Source organism: Rattus norvegicus, chromosome 10 (assembly GCF_036323735.1).
Source record: "Rattus norvegicus strain BN/NHsdMcwi chromosome 10, GRCr8, whole genome shotgun sequence".
NCBI classification, from domain to species: Eukaryota; Metazoa; Chordata; class Mammalia; order Rodentia; family Muridae; genus Rattus; species Rattus norvegicus.
Genome location: NC_086028.1, coordinates 12,977,574 through 12,997,780, shown reverse-complemented (window position 1 = coordinate 12,997,780; position 20,207 = coordinate 12,977,574). Strand labels below are relative to the sequence as shown.

General features: G+C 41.7%; 1 protein-coding gene across 1 annotated transcript; it reads left to right on the top strand.

The window, feature by feature from the left end:
- Positions 1-9,177: 9,177 nt before the first annotated feature.
- Or1f30 (olfactory receptor family 1 subfamily F member 30) lies at positions 9,178-10,119 on the top strand. The gene has a single exon (NM_001000523.1). The coding sequence runs from the start codon at positions 9,178-9,180 to the stop codon at positions 10,117-10,119; it is 942 nt and encodes a 313-aa protein (NP_001000523.1).
- The last annotated feature ends 10,088 nt before the right edge of the window (positions 10,120-20,207 follow it).

Genomic DNA, 20,207 nt, shown 5'->3' with positions numbered 1-20,207 from the left:
AAGCAATAATCACTATTCCTTAATATCTCTCAATATCAATGGCCTCAACTCCCCAATAAAAAGACATAGATTAACAAACTGGATACGCAAAGAGGACCCTGCATTCTGCTGCCTACAGGAAACACACCTCAGAGACAAAGACAGACACTACCTCAGAGTGAAAGGCTGGAAAACAACTTTCCAAGCAAATGGTCAGAAGAAGCAAGCTGGAGTAGCCATTCTAATATCAAATAAAATCAATTTCCAACTAAAAGTCATCAAAAAAGATAAGGAAGGACACTTCATATTCATCAAAGGAAAAATCCACCAAGATGAACTCTCAATCCTAAATATCTATGCCCCAAATACAAGGGCACCTACATACGTAAAAGAAACCTTACTAAAGCTCAAAACACACATTGTACCTCACACAATAATAGTGGGAGATTTCAACACCCCACTCTCATCAATGGACAGATCATGGAAACAGAAATTAAACAGTGATGTCGACAGACTAAGAGAAGTCATGAGCCAAATGGACTTAACGGATATTTATAGAGCATTCTATCCTAAAGCAAAAGGATATACCTTCTTCTCAGCTCCTCATGGTACTTTCTCCAAAATTGACCATATAATTGGTCAAAAAACGGGCCTCAACAGGTACAGAAAGATAGAGATAATCCCATGCGTGCTATCGGACCACCACGGCCTAAAACTGGTCTTCAATAACAATAAGGGAAGAATGCCCACATATACGTGGAAATTGAACAATGCTCTACTCAATGATAACCTGGTCAAGGAAGAAATAAAGAAAGAAATTAAAAACTTTTTAGAATTTAATGAAAATGAAGATACAACATACTCAAACTTATGGGACACAATGAAAGCTGTGCTAAGAGGAAAACTCATAGCGCTGAGTGCCTGCAGAAAGAAACAGGAAAGAGCATATGTCAGCAGCTTGACAGCACACCTAAAAGCTCTAGAACAAAAAGAAGCAAATACACCCAGGAGGAGTAGAAGGCAGGAAATAATCAAACTCAGAGCTGAAATCAACCAAGTAGAAACAAAAAGGACCATAGAAAGAATCAACAGAACCAAAAGTTGGTTCTTTGAGAAAATCAACAAGATAGATAAACCCTTAGCCAGACTAACGAGAGGACACAGAGAGTGCGTCCAAATTAACAAAATCAGAAATGAAAAGGGAGACATAACTACAGATTCAGAGGAAATTCAAAAAATCATCAGATCTTACTATAAAAACCTATATTCAACAAAATTTGAAAATCTTCAGGAAATGGACAATTTCCTAGACAGATACCAGGTAACAAAGTTAAATCAGGAACAGATAAACCAGTTAAACAACCCCATAACTCCTAAGGAAATAGAAGCAGTCATTAAAGGTCTCCCAACCAAAAAGAGCCCAGGTCCAGACGGGTTTAGTGCAGAATTCTATCAAACCTTCATAGAAGACCTCATACCAATATTATCCAAACTATTCCACAAAATTGAAACAGATGGAGCCCTACCGAATTCCTTCTACGAAGCCACAATTACTCTTATACCTAAACCACACAAAGACACAACAAAGAAAGAGAACTTCAGACCAATTTCCCTTATGAATATCGACGGAAAAATACTCAATAAAATTCTGGCAAACCGAATCCAAGAGCACATCAAAACAATCATCCACCATGATCAAGTAGGCTTCATCCCAGGCATGCAGGGATGGTTTAATATACGGAAAACCATCAACGTGATCCATTATATAAACAAACTGAAAGAACAGAACCACATGATCATTTCATTAGATGCTGAGAAAGCATTTGACAAAATTCAACACCCCTTCATGATAAAAGCCCTGGAAAGAATAGGAATTCAAGGCCCATACCTAAACATAGTAAAAGCCATATACAGCAAACCAGTTGCTAACATTAAACTAAATGGAGAGAAACTTGAAGCAATCCCACTAAAATCAGGGACTAGACAAGGCTGCCCACTCTCTCCCTACTTATTCAATATAGTTCTTGAAGTTCTAGCCAGAGCAATCAGACAACAAAAGGAGATCAAAGGGATACAGATCGGAAAAGAAGAGGTCAAAATATCACTATTTGCAGATGACATGATAGTATATTTAAGTGATCCCAAAAGTTCCACCAGAGAACTACTGAAGCTGATAAACAACTTCAGCAAAGTGGCTGGGTATAAAATTAACTCAAATAAATCAGTTGCCTTCCTCTATACAAAAGAGAAACAAGCCGAGAAAGAAATTAGGGAAACGACACCCTTCATAATAGACCCAAATAGTATAAAGTACCTCGGTGTGACTTTAACCAAGCAAGTAAAAGATCTGTACAATAAGAACTTCAAGACACTGAGGAAAGAAATTGAAGAAGACCTCAGAAGATGGAAAGATCTCCCATGCTCATGGATTGGCAGGATTAATATAGTAAATATGGCCATTTTACCAAAAGCAATCTACAGATTCAATGCAATCCCCATCAAAATACCAATCCAATTCTTCAAAGAGTTAGACAGAACAATTTGCAAATTCATCTGGAATAACAAAAAACCCAGGATAGCTAAAGCTATCCTCAACAATAAAAGGACTTCAGGGGGAATCACTATCCCTGAACTCAAGCAGTATTACAGAGCAATAGTGATAAAAACTGCATGGTATTGGTACAGAGACAGACAGATAGACCAATGGAATAGAATTGAAGACCCAGAAATGAACCCACACACCTATGGTCACTTGATTTTTGACAAAGGAGCCAAAACCATCCAATGGGAAAAAGATAGCATTTTCAGCAAGTGGTGCTGGTTCAACTGGAGGGCAACATGTAGAAGAATGCAGATCGATCCATGCTTATCACCCTGTACAAAGCTTAAGTCCAAGTGGATCAAGGACCTCCACATCAAACCAGACACACTCAAACTAATAGAAGAAAAACTAGGGAAGCATCTGGAACACATGGGCACTGGAAAAAATTTCCTGAACAAAACACCAATGGCTTATGCTCTAAGATCAAGAATCGACAAATGGGATCTCATAAAACTGCAAAGCTTCTGTAAGGCAAAGGACACAGTGGTTAGGACAAAACGGCAACCAACAGATTGGGAAAAGATCTTTACCAATCCTACAACAGATAGAGGCCTTATATCCAAAATATACAAAGAACTCAAGAAGTTAGACCGCAGGGAAACAAATAACCCTATTAAAAATGGGGTTCAGAGCTAAACAAAGAATTCACAGCTGAGGAATGCCGAATGGCTGAGAAACACCTAAAGAAATGTTCAACATCTTTAGTCATAAGGGAAATGCAAATCAAAACAACCCTGAGATTTCACCTCACACCAGTGCGATTGGCTAAGATCAAAAACTCAGGTGACAGCAGATGCTGGCGAGGATGTGGAGAAAGAGGAACACTCCTCCATTGTTGGTGGGATTGCAGACTGGTAAAACCATTCTGGAAATCAGTCTGGAGGTTCCTCAGAAAATTGGACATTGAACTGCCTGAGGATCCAGCTATACCTCTCTTGGGCATATACCCAAAAGATGCCTCAACATATAAAAGAGACACGTGCTCCACTATGTTCATCACAGCATTATTTATAATAGCCAGAAAATGGAAAGAACCCAGATGCCCTTCAACAGAGGAATGGATACAGAAAATGTGGTACATCTACACAATGGAATATTACTCAGCTACCAAAAACAACGAGTTTATGAAATTCGTAGGCAAATGGTTGGAACTGGAAAATATCATCCTGAGTGAGCTAACCCAATCACAGAAAGACATACATGGTATGCACTCATTGATAAGTGGCTATTAGCCCAAATGCTTGAATTACCCTAGATCCCTAGAACAAACGAAACTCAAGACGGATGATCAAAATGTGAATGCTTCACTCCTTCTTTAAATGAGGAAAAAGAATACCCTTGGCAGGGAAGGGAGAGGCAAAGATTAAAACAGAGACTGAAGGAACACCCATTTAGAGCCTGCCCCACATGTGGCCCATACATATACAGCCACCCAATTAGACAAGATGGATGAAGCAAAGAAGTGCAGACCGACAGGAGCCGGATGTAGATCGCTCCTGAGAGACACAGCCAGAATACAGCAAATACAGAGGCAAATGCCAGCAGCAAACCACTGAACTGAGAATAGGTCCCCTATTGAAGGAATCAGAGAAAAAACTGGAAGAGCTTGAAGGGGCTCGAGACCCTAAAAGTACAACAATGCCAAGCAACCAGAGCTTCCAGGGACTAAGCCACTACCTAAAGACTATACATGGACTGACCCTGGACTCTGACCCCATAGGTAGCAATGAATATCCTAGTAAGAGCACCAGTGGAAGGGGAAGCCCTGGGTCCTGCTAAGACTGAACCCCCAGTGAACTAGTCTATGGGGGGAGGGCGGCAATGGGGGGAGGGTTGGGAGGGGAACACCCATAAGGACGGGGAGGGGGGAGGGGATGTTTGCCCGGAAACCGGGAAAGGGAATAACACTCGAAATGTATATAAGAAATACTCAAGTTAATAAAAAAAAGAAAGAAAAAAGTCAAAATATCACTATTTGCAGATGATATGATAGTATATTTAAGTCATTCCAAAAGTTCCACCAGAGAACTACTGAAGCTGATAAACAACTTCAGCAACGTGGCTGGGTATAAAATTAACTCAAATAAATCAGTAGCCTTCCTATACACAAAAGAGAAACAAGCCGAGAAAGAAATTAGGGAAACGACACCCTTCATAATAGATCCAAATAATATAAAGTACCTCGGTGTGACTTTAACCAAGCAAGTAAAAGATCTGTACAATAAAAACTTCAAGACTCTGAAGAAAGAAATTGAAGAAGACCTCAGAAGATGGAAAGATCTCCCATGCTCATGGATTGGCAGGATTAATATAGTAAAAATGGCCATTCTACCAAAAGCGATCTACAGATTCAATGCAATCCCCATCAAAATACCAATCCAATTCTTCAAAGAGTTAGACAGAACAATTTCCAAATTCATGTGGAATAACAAAAAACCCAGGATAGCTAAAGCTATCCTCAACAATAAAAGGACTTCAGGGGGAATCACTATCCCTGAACTCAAGCAATATTACAGAGCAATAGTGATAAAAACTGCATGGTATTGGTACAGAGACAGACAGATAGACCAATGGAACAGGATTGAAGACCCAGAAATGAACCCACACACTTATGGTCACTTGATTTTTGACAAAGGAGCCAAAACCATCCAATGGGAAAAAGATAGCATTTTCAGCAAATGGTGCTGGTTCAACTGGAGGGCAACATGTAGAAGAATGCAGATCGATCCATGCTTATCACCCTGTACAAAGCTTAAGTCCAAGTGGATCAAGGACCTCCACATCAAACCAGATACATTCAAACTAATAGGAGAAAAACTAGGACAGCATCTCGAACACATGGGTACTGGAAAAAATTTCGTGAACAAAACACCAATGGCTTATGCTCTAAGATCAAGAATCGACAAATGGGATCTCATAAAACTGCAAAGCTTCTGTAGGCAAAGGACACTGTGGTTAGGACAAAACGGCAACCAACAGATTGGGAAAAGATCTTTATCAATCCTACAACAGATAGGGGTCTTATATCCAAAATATACAAAGAACTCAAGAAGTTAGACCGCAGGGAGACAAATAACTCTATTAAAAATGGGGTTCAGAACTAAACAAAGAATTCACAGTTGAGGAATGCCGAATGGCTGAGAAACACCTAAAGAAATGTTCAACATCTTTAGTCATAAGGGAAATGCAAATCAAAACAACCCTGAGATTTCACCTCACACCAGTGAGAATGGCTAAGGTCAAAAACTCAGGTGACAGCAAATGCTGGTGAGGATGTGGAGAAAGAGGAACTCTCCTCCATTGTTGGTGGGATTGCAGACTGGTACAACCATTCTGGAAATCAGTCTGGAGGTTCCTCAGAAAATTGGACATTGAACTGCCTGAGGATCCAGCTATACCTCTCTTGGGCATTAACCCAAAAGATGCCCCAACATATAAAAAAGACATGTGCTCCACTATGTTCATCACAGCCTTATTTATAATAGCCAGAAGCTGGAAAGAACCCAGATGCCCTTCAACAGAGGAATGGATACAGAAAATGTGGTACATCTACACAATGGAATATTACTCAGCTACCAAAAACAACGAGTTTATGAAATTCGTAGGCTAATGTTTGGAACTGGAAAATATCATCCTGAGTGAGGTAACCCAATCACAGAAAAACACACATGGTATGCACTCATTGATTAGAGGCTATTAGCCCAAATGCTTGAATTACCCTAGATGCCTAAAACAAATGAAACTCAAGACGGATGATCAAAATGTGAATGCTTCACTCCTTCTTTAAAAGGGGAACAAGAATACCCTTGGCAGGGAATAGAGAGGCAAAGATTAAAACAGACACAGAAGGAACATCCATTCAGAGCCTGCCCCACGTGTGGCCCACACATATACAGCCATCCAATTAGACAAGATGGATGAAGCAAATAAGTACAGGTCAACAGGAGCTGGATGTAGATTGCTCCTGAGAGACACAGCCAGAATACAACAAATACAGAGGTGAATGCCAGCAGCAATCCACTGAACTGAGAACGGGACCCCCGTTGAAGGAATCAGAGAAAGAACTGGAAGAGCTTGAAGGAGCTCGAGACCCCTTATGAACAACAATGCCAAGTAACCAGAGCTTCCATGGACTAAGCCCCTACCTAAAGACTATACATGGACTGACCCTGGACTCTGACCTCATAGGCAGTAATGAATATTCTAGTAAGATCACCAGTGTAAGGGGAAGCCCTTGGTCCTGCTGAGACTGAACCCCCTGCGAACGTGATTGTTGGGGGGAGGGCGGCAATGGGGGGAGGATGGAGAGGGGAACACCCATAAAGAAGGGGAGGAGGAGGGAGTAGGGGGATGTTTGGCTGGAAACCGGGAAAGGGAATAACACTCAAAATGTAAATAAGAAATACTCAAATTAAAAAAAAAAAGAGCAGACAGCATAGATGTTTAAGCACATGAATACATGAATTACCTAACTTTGTTTTCCTATTTAATTTATGCGTTTATTTGTCTTTGGATATGGTGTTTGAGACAGAATTTCACTGTGTAGCAACCCTGGATTTCCTGAAAATCGCTTTATAGACCAGGCTAGCATAGAACTCAGAGGTTCACCTGTTTCTCTCTTCATGGTGCTGGAATTAAAGGCACCACCACTGCATAACTAATGTTTCTATATGATAATAATAATTATTATTATTATCATATTTTTATTTGCTTTCTTTTGTTTTATGGTGAGACATGCCTCTGTAGCCAAGACTACATAGCCATTATCATTTTTATTTTAAAAAGAGATATTTGTATGTGGTTTGCCTGCATATAAATGCTTGTACACCATGCACATGTTGAAGGACACTAGTAGATGGTATTAGATCTCAGATTACCTGAAACTGGTGGTAGAGATGATTGAGAAACACTATATGGGTGCTGGGAGTGGAACATAGTTCTTCTGCAGAATGAACAAGTGCTCTAAAGCACTGAGCCATCTCTCCACCTTCTAATGTCTTCTTTTCCTTGTGCTGTTTTTGTTTTTATGAGACTGCATCTAGTATGGTAGATAAGGCTAGCTTGGAACATGACAGCAATCTTCTTGCCTAGATTTCATTGTGTCTGTATAAGAGGTGTAAACTAGCATATCCTAACATTCTTATTAAATACTTTCCAGGCTGAGCTGAGAAAGACTTGGCTTTTACTGTTTGACACTGACTAGAAACGAAGGACTCATCTATCAGGTTGTTTTAAGAAGTCCACATCCTGAACTCAGCAGTCAATAAGACCATTCCCAGATTCCTTCCACTCCTCCCGTATGTTTGCACTTTTTATTGTCATCTCTTAGAATTTTGCTTGTTCATGTGTCAATCAAGCAGGCAAATGTTCCTAGAGAGGACAAGTCACATTGAGGATGTCTCCGTACTAGGTTTCAAAGTTCTGTCATGAATCCTCTCTGGAGAAGGGATGGGGGGATATAAATGAAGCTATTGGAGTCCCACTGAAGAGTCCTTAAATTTTCAGGAGTGCACACATTACTGAGGGCTGGAAAGACACCATGCCCAAGGATGTAGATTCTCTGAGCATGGGTCGCCTTCAGCCATGGAGGACTACTATACACTCTCCCATCTACTTTTCTCTCATTGAACTTTACACTGGATATTTTAAAGGTTCGAGGCTGACCATGTAATGTGAGGGTCAGCCATAAACCATATGTGGTAAGTGATCAAATGTGAGGTAGAGAAGGCTATCCCTCAGAGAGTGCCAGAACTTCACTTTATGCTGAAAGGAAGAATGGGGACTGATTCTTCAACCCTAGCATCTTGGACCTGTCTCATGGAGTTCTTTCTGGGATTTGGCTCCACACAGATTGCTTCATCCCTAAGTTCTGACTGCAAACTTAGATGATATATTCTATTCTTGTTGGTCAAGAGGGACCAAGAGCTAGCTTAAACAACTACTTTCTGTTGGTCTTTAATGAGATACTCAGGGACTCTATACCCAGTGGGACTTTGTGCTGCAGTTAAAACCCGTCTAATTATCCCAGAACTCCTCTAACACTGAGGGATAGAAGGTGATCATCCACTCTTCACCTTCTAAGAACCTTCCTATAATCCCAAGACTTTCCAGTCCTTAGAATAAAGAATGATATTGCCCAGCAACTCCAAGGTAAAAACAATAGAACTGGCTTGTCTAGATATTTTCAGAGTAGTAGAGAACTATGTTTCTTCTACAAAATGTGTTGCTTACTCTCTCCCAGTGAGTAGGCAGCAACAGGAGTCATAGGTCCACCATTTGGAGCTTGAGATCAATACAATAACTGGCTGCTTCTCTTTTCCTTTAAGCTTCTAAGAAGTGGGAGGAAGACTGGAAATACTACCAGATACAGGTAAGAGCAGAGTATGTGCAAGAGGCCTTTATGTTATTTCCAAACAAAACTCTGGGGAGCCTACATGAACCTAAAACTGGAATTTGTAAAGTAGAGTATGTGGAAAACAGGAGTGGATCTTAATCCCGAAACTTCTAATGCAGGATTAATGTGAACATGGTTATAGCATCCAAACATGAAGATGGCCTTCTGACCTTTTCTCTTTTCTGTAGCTGGGCTCAGACACATGAGCAGCACTAACCATTCCAGTGTCTCAGTGTTCCTCCTCCTGGGACTCTCCAGGCAGCCCCAGCAGCAGCAGCTCCTCTTCCTGCTCTTCCTCATCATGTACCTGGCCACTGTCCTGGGAAACCTGCTCATCATCCTGGCCATCAGCACAGACTCCCGCCTGCACACCCCCATGTACTTCTTCCTCAGCAACCTGTCCTTTGTGGATCTCTGCTTCTCCTCCACCACTGTCCCTAAAGTACTGGCTAACCATATACTTGGGAGTCAGGAAATTTCCTTCTCTGGGTGTCTCACACAGATGTATTTTCTCTCTGTGTTTGCTTATATGGACAATTTTCTGCTGGCTGTGATGGCCTATGACCGATTTGTGGCCATATGCCACCCTTTACACTACACAAAAAAGATGACCCATCAGCTGTGTGCCCTTCTTGTTGTTGAGTCATGGCTGGCTGTCAATCTGAATGCTCTTTTACATACACTGCTAATGGCTCGACTTTCTTTCTGTGGGGACAACATCATCCCCCACTTCTTCTGTGATGCAACTCCTCTCCTGAAACTCTCCTGCTCAGACACACACCTCAATGAGTTGATGATTAATACAGAGGGAGCTGTGACCATGGTCACCCCATTTGTCTGTATCCTGATCTCCTACATCCACATCACCTGTGCTGTCCTGAGAGTCTCATCCCCCAGGGGAGGATGGAAAGCCTTCTCCACCTGTGGCTCCCACCTGGCTGTGGTCTGCCTCTTCTATGGCACCATCATCGCTGTGTATTTCAATCCCTCAACTGCCCATTCACCTGAGAAGGACACAGTAGCCACTGTGTTGTACACAGTGGTGACTCCCATGCTGAACCCCTTTATCTATAGCCTGAGGAACAGGGACCTGAAATGGTCACTACGAAAACTTGTCCACAGAAGTACCTTTTCTTTTCAGTGACAATGTTTGGAATAGTCTTGTTCCATACCACAATTCCGAGTCGAGCACAATTCAGCAACTGTACTCTGCTAGACTCAGTCACAATACGGATTGATTCTTGTTTCTAGGAGACTCTCATTCACCCGGTGCCTGGGTACATTTACCAAATGGTGGGGATTGGTCTTGTTTTGGGGCTTGTAGGCATGGAACTTAGTACATATGTACAAAGAGCTCAACGGCCTGCTGTATTCTGCAGTTATTCATACTGACTATATAATCATTCTGTGTGTAGGTCAGGTTCTTACTTTTGTATGTCAGTCTGTCTCTCCTGCTGCATGATCATATGATTGTGAATGTGTGAATAGAGAACAAAGGTCAACTTTGGGTGTCATATCTCAGGAGCCAAACAGCCTCTTTTTGAGACAGTGCCTCTCAGAGGACCATAGGCTCATCAGTCAGTCCAGTGCACCCCAGAATCTTCAGGTTCCCATCCCCTCAACTCTGGGATTACAAAAGCACTCAATTGAGTTCTGCCTTTTACATTGGTTCTGATGATTAAATCGGAGTCTCAGGGATAGGAGGGAAGTTGCAGACTGAACCATCAGCTGTTTAAATAATTATTATTTTTGAGCTAAACATGGTGCCACATACAGGGGCAGCTGGATGTCTGCAAGTTTGTGGCTAGCCTGGTCTACATAGAGAATCTGAGGCCAGCTAAGGCTACATAGTGAGACGTTGTCTCAAATACATGCAATCAAAAAAAGACTTATGTTTGTTATTTGAATGTGTGTGACTGTGTGTGTGAGTGAGTGTGTTGTGTGTGTGTGAGTGTGTGTATGGTGTTTGTGTGTAGTGTCTGAGTGTGTGTGAATGTGTCTGAGTGTATGTGTTAGTGTGTATGAGTGTGTGTATAGGAGTGTGTGACTGTGTGTGAGTATGTGTGTGTAGAGTGTGTGTGTGTGTGTGTGTGTGTGTGTGTGTGTGTAGTGTGTGTGTAGTGTGTGTAGCATGTGTGTACCTGCAGGGCATGGGATGTGAGGTGGAGGCCAGAGACCAACTTTCAGGAGTCAGTGATCTCCTCTTAACTGTGTGGGTCTCAGGAACCCAACTCACATGGTCAGTCCTTGTGGCAAGTGCCTTTATTCCCTGAGACACCTCACTTGTCCCTGAGGGATGCTCCTGTTCGCAGGTCTATTTGGGTGATAGGTGTTACCCGTGAACTTGTATATTGACATCACCTAAGGATATAATACAGTATACAATCTCCACATTGAACACATCAGTCAGGGGCTCTGGAGGGAGGGGCAACATGGAGAAAAACCTCTGAGGTGTTTGTAATGACCAGTGAGCATGGAGAGGATTTGCCTCAGCCTCCTTTGTGTGTACTCCATTATGGCCTTCATAAAGGAGAGAACTCTCTTCAGTAAAAACATTTCAGAAACCCCAGAGAGGACATGGCTTCAAGTCCCCAGAGATGAGGAGCACTGAAGCTGGGACCCTTCAGGAGCATCCTGATTGGCTGTCACCTTGGGGCTTGTGCATAGCTGAGGTATGTGGGACATAAGGTAAGGACTCCGACACTCATTCTCTCTACTCAGATGCACTGCCAGATCTCCTCAGATCATCTATGCTCTCGTGATCCAAGCCCCGTGGCACCCCTTCCCGCAAAGCCTCTCTTGGAGTTATTTATTCTCTCCTCATGAGGACTTCCTTCAGCTGATGAGCAGCCTCTGCCCTCACACTCACTGCTCTCTGTGTCCTTAAGCAAAGGCAACTGTCAAGTTTAGTGAAAGGAAGGAAACCAGCAGCAGGGAAGGCAGAGAGACGAAAGAGTACAGCCTGAGCCTTTGTTTGCTTTCTGGCTGGGGGCATCAAGGTGAGCCCTGGGCTCTGCCTCTGAGAGCCATCTCCTGCCTTTGCACATGTCCTGAGAATGGCGACTGAAAGAGGCTTTATTTTGTTGTTGTTAAAGAAAATGAAGACACGTATAACCAGGAAAGGAGAAATATTTCTAAAGTCCCTTCTCCAAGCCACCTGACTCTTGTGTCCTTCGTCCAACTCCTTCTTCAGCACAAACACTGTTACTTGTGTCTTTTACCATTTGTCAATTAAGATTTTTTGGTGCCCTTAAAACTTCTCCAAACCTCCTCAGAAAATTGGACATTGAACTGCCTGAGGATCCAGCTATACCTCTCTTGGGCATATACCCAAATGATGCCCCAACATATAAAAAAGACACGTGCTCCACTATGTTCATTGCAGCCTTATTTATAATAGCCAGAAGCTGGAAAGAACCCAGATGCCCTTCAACAGAGGAATGGATACAGAAAATGTGGTACATCTACACAATGGAATATTACTCAGCTATCAAAAACAACGACTTTATGAAATTCGTAGGCAAATGGCTGGAACTGGAAAATATCATCCTGAGTGAGCTAACCCAAACACAGAAAGACATACATGGTATGCACTCACTGATAAGTGGCTATTAGCCCAAATGCTTGAATTACCCTAAATGCCTAGAACAAATGAAACTCAAGACAGATGATCAAAATGTGAATGGTTCACTCCTTCTTTAAAAGGGGAACAAGAATACCCTTGGCAGGGAAGAGAGAGGCAAAGATTAAAACAGAGACTGAAGGAACACCCATTCAGAGTCTGCCCCACATGTGGCCCATGCATATACAGCCATCCAATTAGACAAGATGGATGAAGCAAAGAAGTGCAGACCGACAGGAGCCGGATGTAGATCGCTCCTGAGAGACACAGTCAGAATACAGCAAATACAGAGGCGAATGCCAACAGCAAACCACTGAACTGAGAATAGGACCCCCGTTGAAGGAATCAGAGAAAGAACTGGAAGATCTTGAAGGGGCTCGAGACCCCATATGTACAACAATGCTAAGCAACCAGAGCTTCCAGGGACTAAGCCACTACCTAAAGACTATACATGGACTGACCCTGGACTCTGACCTCATAGGTAGCAATGAATATCCTAGTAAGAGCACCAGTGGAAGGGGAAGCCCTGGGTCCTGCTAAGACTGAACCCCCAGTGAACTAGACTGTTGGGGGGAGGGGGACAATGGGGGAAGGGTGGGGAGGGGAACAACGATAAGAAAGGGGAGGGGGGAGGGGGATGTTTGCCCGGAAACTGGGAAAGGGAATAACACTCGAAATGTATATAAGAAATACTCAAGTTAATAAAAAAAAAAACTTCTCCAAACCACATTTCTTTGAGGAGGATGATGTTTGTGTGAGATGTCTTGATGTTTATAGTATCCTCCGTTTTTGGAACATTTGAAGGAGAGGTGAAAGAAAACAGCGCCACTTATGTTTGCAACTGGTCCCAGATTTAAACTCTCTTTTACTGTCCCAATATAATTCTGCACATGGAATATCTTTTATGTCTACTTACATTTTCATCTAACATTTTTATTTATGTTTAACAAAACGTTTCAGGGGAATTTATTTATTTATTTGTGCAAGTGTTATGCTTGGATGCATGTATGTGCACCATGTGCCTTGGGCCCATGGAGACATGGAGCTAGAGTTCCAGGCAGCTGTGAGCTACCCTGTGGGACCTGGAAATTGAACCCACAGTTGCAAGAGCAGCAAATGCTCTGCCCACTGAGTAGGCCCTCCACCCCCTATCTAACATTTTACTTGTAATGAGATCTGACACTAGGAAGAACAGCTAAGCCTGGTTGACTGACTGAAATCCTGGCATTGCCCAACCTCTAGGCTGTGCTGTGTCCTCTATACTATCATTGTTTTATCCAGAACCTGGATGAACCAGCCACTAGGTGTGCTAGGTACTCTACTCATGACTTACATTCCAGCCCACCTTTATAATTATCTTCTGATAATATTACTTTCTCTCTCCACCTCCTTCTCACTTGGATTTTGGCCAGGCACTCAGACCATTCTTAAATTAATAATCCTCTTCTATTACTCACTTAATTGCTAAGATTGCAGGCACATGGCATATCATGAGACTTTAGTGCTTACCCTAAAAGAATGTGTAATCATCCACATTTTCTTTGGTAGCACTCAGTAGATAAATACAAAAGGATCAAGAGCTTTTGTCGGCTCTGCTACAGCAAAGGGTTGAGGACACTTCTGCTTCAGGAGATCCGGTTTCAAAGCACTTGTAAAATGTAGTCAATTCAATCCTGGTGTGTAGTTTCTCACGTTCCCTGCTCTTGTGTATATTAATTAAAAACAATCAGCAGTAGTGCTGGCTAGGCCACAATGTCGGTCTGTTCCCAGCCTGGTACATCGCCCAAGATGGAGACCACATGTTTGTCCTAACCAAAGTGTCTCCCACCAACACTGGCTCTTCTCTAGAGCTTGGAGATTGCTCTCTTGGTCCCTGGTGGCTCTCTGGGTGTGCTCTTGCCAGCCTTCACTCCGCTCACTCTCTTTCCTCTGGAGTTCAGTCCTCCCCCATCTTCCTTTCCCAAATCCTGGCCAAATTCTACCTCGGATAAGTTTTTTTCCCTCTGGCCTACCCTAAGTTCTTTCCCTCTGGCCCACCTGAGTATCTGTGGAATGGAAAACACCAGACAACCTTAGTTTAGAATCAACAGTTTACACAATTGCTTGCCGAGGAATCTATCATCCTAAATTCACCAACTATTCTACGTTAGAAATCTTTCGGTGTCAGATCCTGGTGGATTATTTTTTTTTTTAATTAACTTGAGTATTTCTTATATACATTTCAAGTGTTATTCCCTTTCCCGGTTTCCGGGCAAACATCCCCTCCCCCCTCCCCGTCCTTATGGGTGTTCCCCTCCCAACCCTCCCCCCATTGCCGCCCTCCCCCCATAGACTAGTTCACTGGGGGTTCAGTCTTAGCAGGACCCAGGGCTTCCCCTTCCACTGGTGCTCTTACTAGGATATTCATTGCTACCTATGGGGTCAGAGTCCAGGGTCAGTCCATGTATAGTCTTTAGGTAGTGGCTTAGTCCCTGGAAGCTCTGGTTGCTTGGCATTGTTGTACTTTTAGGGTCTCGAGCCCCTTCAAGCTCTTCCAGTTTTTTCTCTGATTCCTTCAATAGGGGACCTATTCTCAGTTCAGTGGTTTGCTGCTGGCATTTGCCTCTGTATTTGCTGTATTCTGGCTGTGTCTCTCAGGAGCGATCTACATCCGGCTCCTGTCGGTCTGCACTTCTTTGCTTCATCCATCTTGTCTAATTGGGTGGCTGTATATGTATGGGCCACATGTGGGGCAGGCTCTAAATGGGTGTTCCTTCAGTCTCTGTTTTAATCTTTGCCTCTCCCTTCCCTGCCAAGGGTATTCTTTTTCCTCATTTAAAGAAGGAGTGAAGCATTCACATTTTGATCATCCGTCTTGAGTTTCGTTTGTTCTAGGGATCTAGGGTAATTCAAGCATTTGGGCTAATAGCCACTTATCAATGAGTGCATACCATGTATGTCTTTCTGTGATTGGGTTAGCTCACTCAGGATGATATTTTCCAGTTCCAACCATTTGCCTACGAATTTCATAAACTTGTTGTTTTTGGTAGCTGAGTAATATTCCATTGTGTAGATGTACCACATTTTCTGTATCCATTCCTCTGTTGAAGGGCATCTGGGTTCTTTCCATTTTCTGGCTATTATAAATAATGCTGTGATGAACATAGTGGAGCACGTGTCTCTTTTATATGTTGAGGCATCTTTTGGGTATATGCCCAAGAGAGGTATAGCTGGATCCTCAGGCAGTTCAATGTCCAATTTTCTGAGGAACCTCCAGACTGATTTCCAGAATGGTTTTACCAGTCTGCAATCCCACCAACAATGGAGGAGTGTTCCTCTTTCTCCACATCCTCGCCAGCATCTGCTGTCACCTGAGTTTTTGATCTTAGCCAATCGCACTGGTGTGAGGTGAAATCTCAGGGTTGTTTTGATTTGCATTTCCCTTATGACTAAAGATGTTGAACATTTCTTTAGGTGTTTCTCAGCCATTCGGCATTCCTCAGCTGTGAATTCTTTGTTTAGCTCTGAACCCCATTTTTTAATAGGGTTATTTGTTTCCCTGCGGTCTAACTTCTTGAGTTCTTTGTATATTTTGGATATAAGGCCTCTATCTGTTGTAGGATTGGTAAAGATCTTTTCCCAATCTGTTGGTTGCCGTTTTGTCCTAACCACTGTGTCCTTTGCCTTACAGAAGCTTTGCAGTTTTATGAGATCCCATTTGTCGATTCTTGATCTTAGAGCATAAGCCATTGGTGTTTTGTTCAGGAAATTTTTTCCAGTGCCCATGTGTTCCAGATGCTTCCCTAGTTTTTCTTCTATTAGTTTGAGTGTGTCTGGTTTGATGTGGAGGTCCTTGATCCACTTGGACTTAAGCTTTGTACAGGGTGATAAGCATGGATCGATCTGCATTCTTCTACATGTTGCCCTCCAGTTGAACCAGCACCACTTGCTGAAAATGCTATCTTTTTCCCATTGGATGGTTTTGGCTCCTTTGTCAAAAATCAAGTGACCATAGGTATGTGGGTTCATTTCTGGGTCTTCAATTCTATTCCATTGGTCTATCTGTCTGTCTCTGTACCAATACCATGCAGTTTTTATCACTATTGCTCTGTAATACTGCTTGAGTTCAGGGATAGTGATTCCCCCTGAAGTCCTTTTATTGTTGAGGATAGCTTTAGCTATCCTGGGTTTTTTGTTATTCCAGATGAATTTGCAAATTGTTCTGTCTAACTCTTTGAAGAATTGGATTGGTATTTTGATGGGGATTGCATTGAATCTGTAGATTGCTTTTGGTAAAATGGCCATTTTTACTATATTAATCCTGCCAATCCATGAGCATGGGAGATCTTTCCATCTTCTGAGGTCTTCTTCAATTTCTTTCCTCAGTGTCTTGAAGTTCTTATTGTACAGATCTTTTACTTGCTTGGTTAAAGTCACACCGAGGTACTTTATATTATTTGGGTCTATTATGAAGGGTGTCGTTTCCCTAATTTCTTTCTCGGCTTGTTTCTCTTTTGTATAGAGGAAGGCAACTGATTTATTTGAGTTAATTTTATACCCAGCCACTTTGCTGAAGTTGTTTATCAGCTTCAGTAGTTCTCTGGTGGAACTTTTGGGATCACTTAAATATACTATCATGTCATCTGCAAATAGTGATATTTTGACCTCTTCTTTTCCGATCTGTATCCCTTTGATCTCCTTTTGTTGTCTGATTGCTCTGGCTAGAACTTCAAGAACTATATTGAATAAGTAGGGAGAGAGTGGGCAGCCTTGTCTAGTCCCTGATTTTAGTGGGATTGCTTCAAGTGTCTCTCCATTTAGTTTAATGTTAGCAACTGGTTTGCTGTATATGGCTTTTAGTATGTTTAGGTATGGGCCTTGAATTCCTATTCTTTCCAGGGCTTTTATCATGAAGGGGTGTTGAATTTTGTCAAATGCTTTCTCAGCATCTAATGAAATGATCATGTGGTTCTGTTCTTTCAGTTTGTTTATATAATGGATCACGTTGATGGTTTTCCGTATATTAAACCATCCCTGCATGCCTGGGATGAAGCCTACTTGATCATGGTGGATGATTGTTTTGATGTGCTCTTGGATTCGGTTTGCCAGAATTTTATTGAGTATTTTTCCGTCGATATTCATAAGGGAAATTGGTCTGAAGTTCTCTTTCTTTGTTGTGTCTTTGTGTGGTTTAGGTATAAGAGTAATTGTGGCTTCGTAGAAGGAATTCGGTAGGGCTCCATCTGTTTCAATTTTGTGGAATAGTTTGGATAATATTGGTATGAGGTCTTCTATGAAGGTTTGATAGAATTCTGCACTAAACCCGTCTGGACCTGGGCTCTTTTTGGTTGGGAGACCTTTAATGACTGCTTCTATTTCCTTAGGAGTTATGGGGTTGTTTAACTGGTTTATCTGTTCCTGATTTAACTTTGTTACCTGGTATCTGTCTAGGAAATTGTCCATTTCCTGAAGATTTTCAAATTTTGTTGAATATAGGTTTTTATAGTAAGATCTGATGATTTTTTGAATTTCCTCTGAATCTGTAGTTATGTCTCCCTTTTCATTTCTGATTTTGTTAATTTGGACACACTCTCTGTGTCCTCTCGTTAGTCTGGCTAAGGGTTTATCTATCTTGTTGATTTTCTCAAAGAACCAACTTTTGGTTCTGTTGATTCTTTCTATGGTCCTTTTTGTTTCTACTTGGTTGATTTCAGCTCTGAGTTTGATTATTTCCTGCCTTCTACTCCTCCTGGGTGTATTTGCTTCTTTTTGTTCTAGAGCTTTTAGGTGTGCTGTCAAGCTGCTGACATATGCTCTTTCCTGTTTCTTTCTGCAGGCACTCAGCGCTATGAGTTTTCCTCTTAGCACAGCTTTCATTGTGTCCCATAAGTTTGAGTATGTTGTATCTTCATTTTCATTAAATTCTAAAAAGTTTTTAATTTCTTTCTTTATTTCTTCCTTGACCAGGTTATCATTGAGTAGAGCATTGTTCAATTTCCACGTATATGTGGGCATTCTTCCCTTATTGTTATTGAAGACCAGTTTTAGGCCGTGGTGGTCCGATAGCACGCATGGGATTATCTCTATCTTTCTGTACCTGTTGAGGCCCGTTTTTTGACCAATTATATGGTCAATTTTGGAGAAAGTACCATGAGGAGCTGAGAAGAAGGTATATCCTTTTGCTTTAGGATAGAATGCTCTATAAATATCCGTTAAGTCCATTTGGCTCATGACTTCTCTTAGTCTGTTGACATCACTGTTTAATTTCTGTTTCCATGATCTGTCCATTGATGAGAGTGGGGTGTTGAAATCTCCCACTATTATTGTGTGAGGTACAATGTGTGTTTTGAGCTTTAGTAAGGTTTCTTTTACGTATGTAGGTGCCCTTGTATTTGGGGCATAGATATTTAGGATTGAGAGTTCATCTTGGTGGATTTTTCCTTTGATGAATATGAAGTGTCCTTCCTTATCTTTTTTGATGACTTTTAGTTGGAAATTGATTTTATTTGATATTAGAATGGCTACTCCAGCTTGCTTCTTCTGACCATTTGCTTGGAAAGTTGTTTTCCAGCCTTTCACTCTGAGGTAGTGTCTGTCTTTGTCTCTGAGGTGTGTTTCCTGTAGGCAGCAGAATGCAGGGTCCTCGTTGCGTATCCAGTTTGTTAATCTATGTCTTTTTATTGGGGAGTTGAGGCCATTGATATTGAGAGATATTAAGGAATAGTGATTATTGCTTCCCTTTATATTCATATTTGGATGTGAGGTTATGTTTGTGTGCTTTCATTCTCTTTGTTTTGTTGCCAAGACGATTAGTTTCTTGCTTCTTCTAGGGTATAGCTTGCCTCCTTATGTTGGGTTTACCATTTATTATCCTTTGTAGTGCTGGATTTGTAGAAAGATATTGTGTAAATTTGGTTTTGTCATGGAATATCTTGGTTTCTCCATCAATGTTAATTGAGAGTTTTGCTGGATACAGTAACCTGGGCTGGCATTTGTGTTCTCTTAGGGTCTGTATGACATCAGTCCAGTATCTTCTGGCCTTCATAGTTTCTGGCGAGAAGTCTGGTGTGATTCTGATAGGTCTCCCTTTATATGTTACTTGACCTTTTTCCCTTACTGCTTTTAATATTCTTTCTTTATTTTGTGCGTTTGGTGTTTTGACAATTATGTGACGGGAGGTGATTCTTTTCTGGTCCAATCTATTTGGAGTTCTGTAGGCTTCTTGTATGTCTATGGGTATCTCTTTTTTTAGGTTAGGGAAGTTTTCTTCTATGATTTTGTTGAAGATATTTACTGGTCCTTTGAGCTGGGAGTCTTCACTCTCTTCTATACCTATTATCCTTAGGTTTGATCTTCTCATTGAGTCCTGGATTTCCTGTATGTTTTGGACCAGTAGCTTTTTCCGCTTTACATTATCTTTGACAGTTGAGTCAATGATTTCTATGGAATCTTCTGCTCCTGAGATTCTCTCTTCCATCTCTTGTATTCTGTTGGTGAAGCTTGTATCTACAGCTCCTTGTCTCTTCTTTTGTTTTTCTATATCCAGGGTTGTTTCCATGTGTTCTTTCTTGATTGCTTCTATTTCCATTTTTAATTCCTTCAACTGTTTGATTGTGTTTTCCTGGAATTCT

What these genes read in the sequence shown, in the direction of transcription:
- Or1f30 (NM_001000523.1), top strand. Translation starts at nt 9,178, where the DNA reads ATGAGCAGCACTAACCATTCCAGTGTCTCAGTGTTCCTCCTCCTGGGA.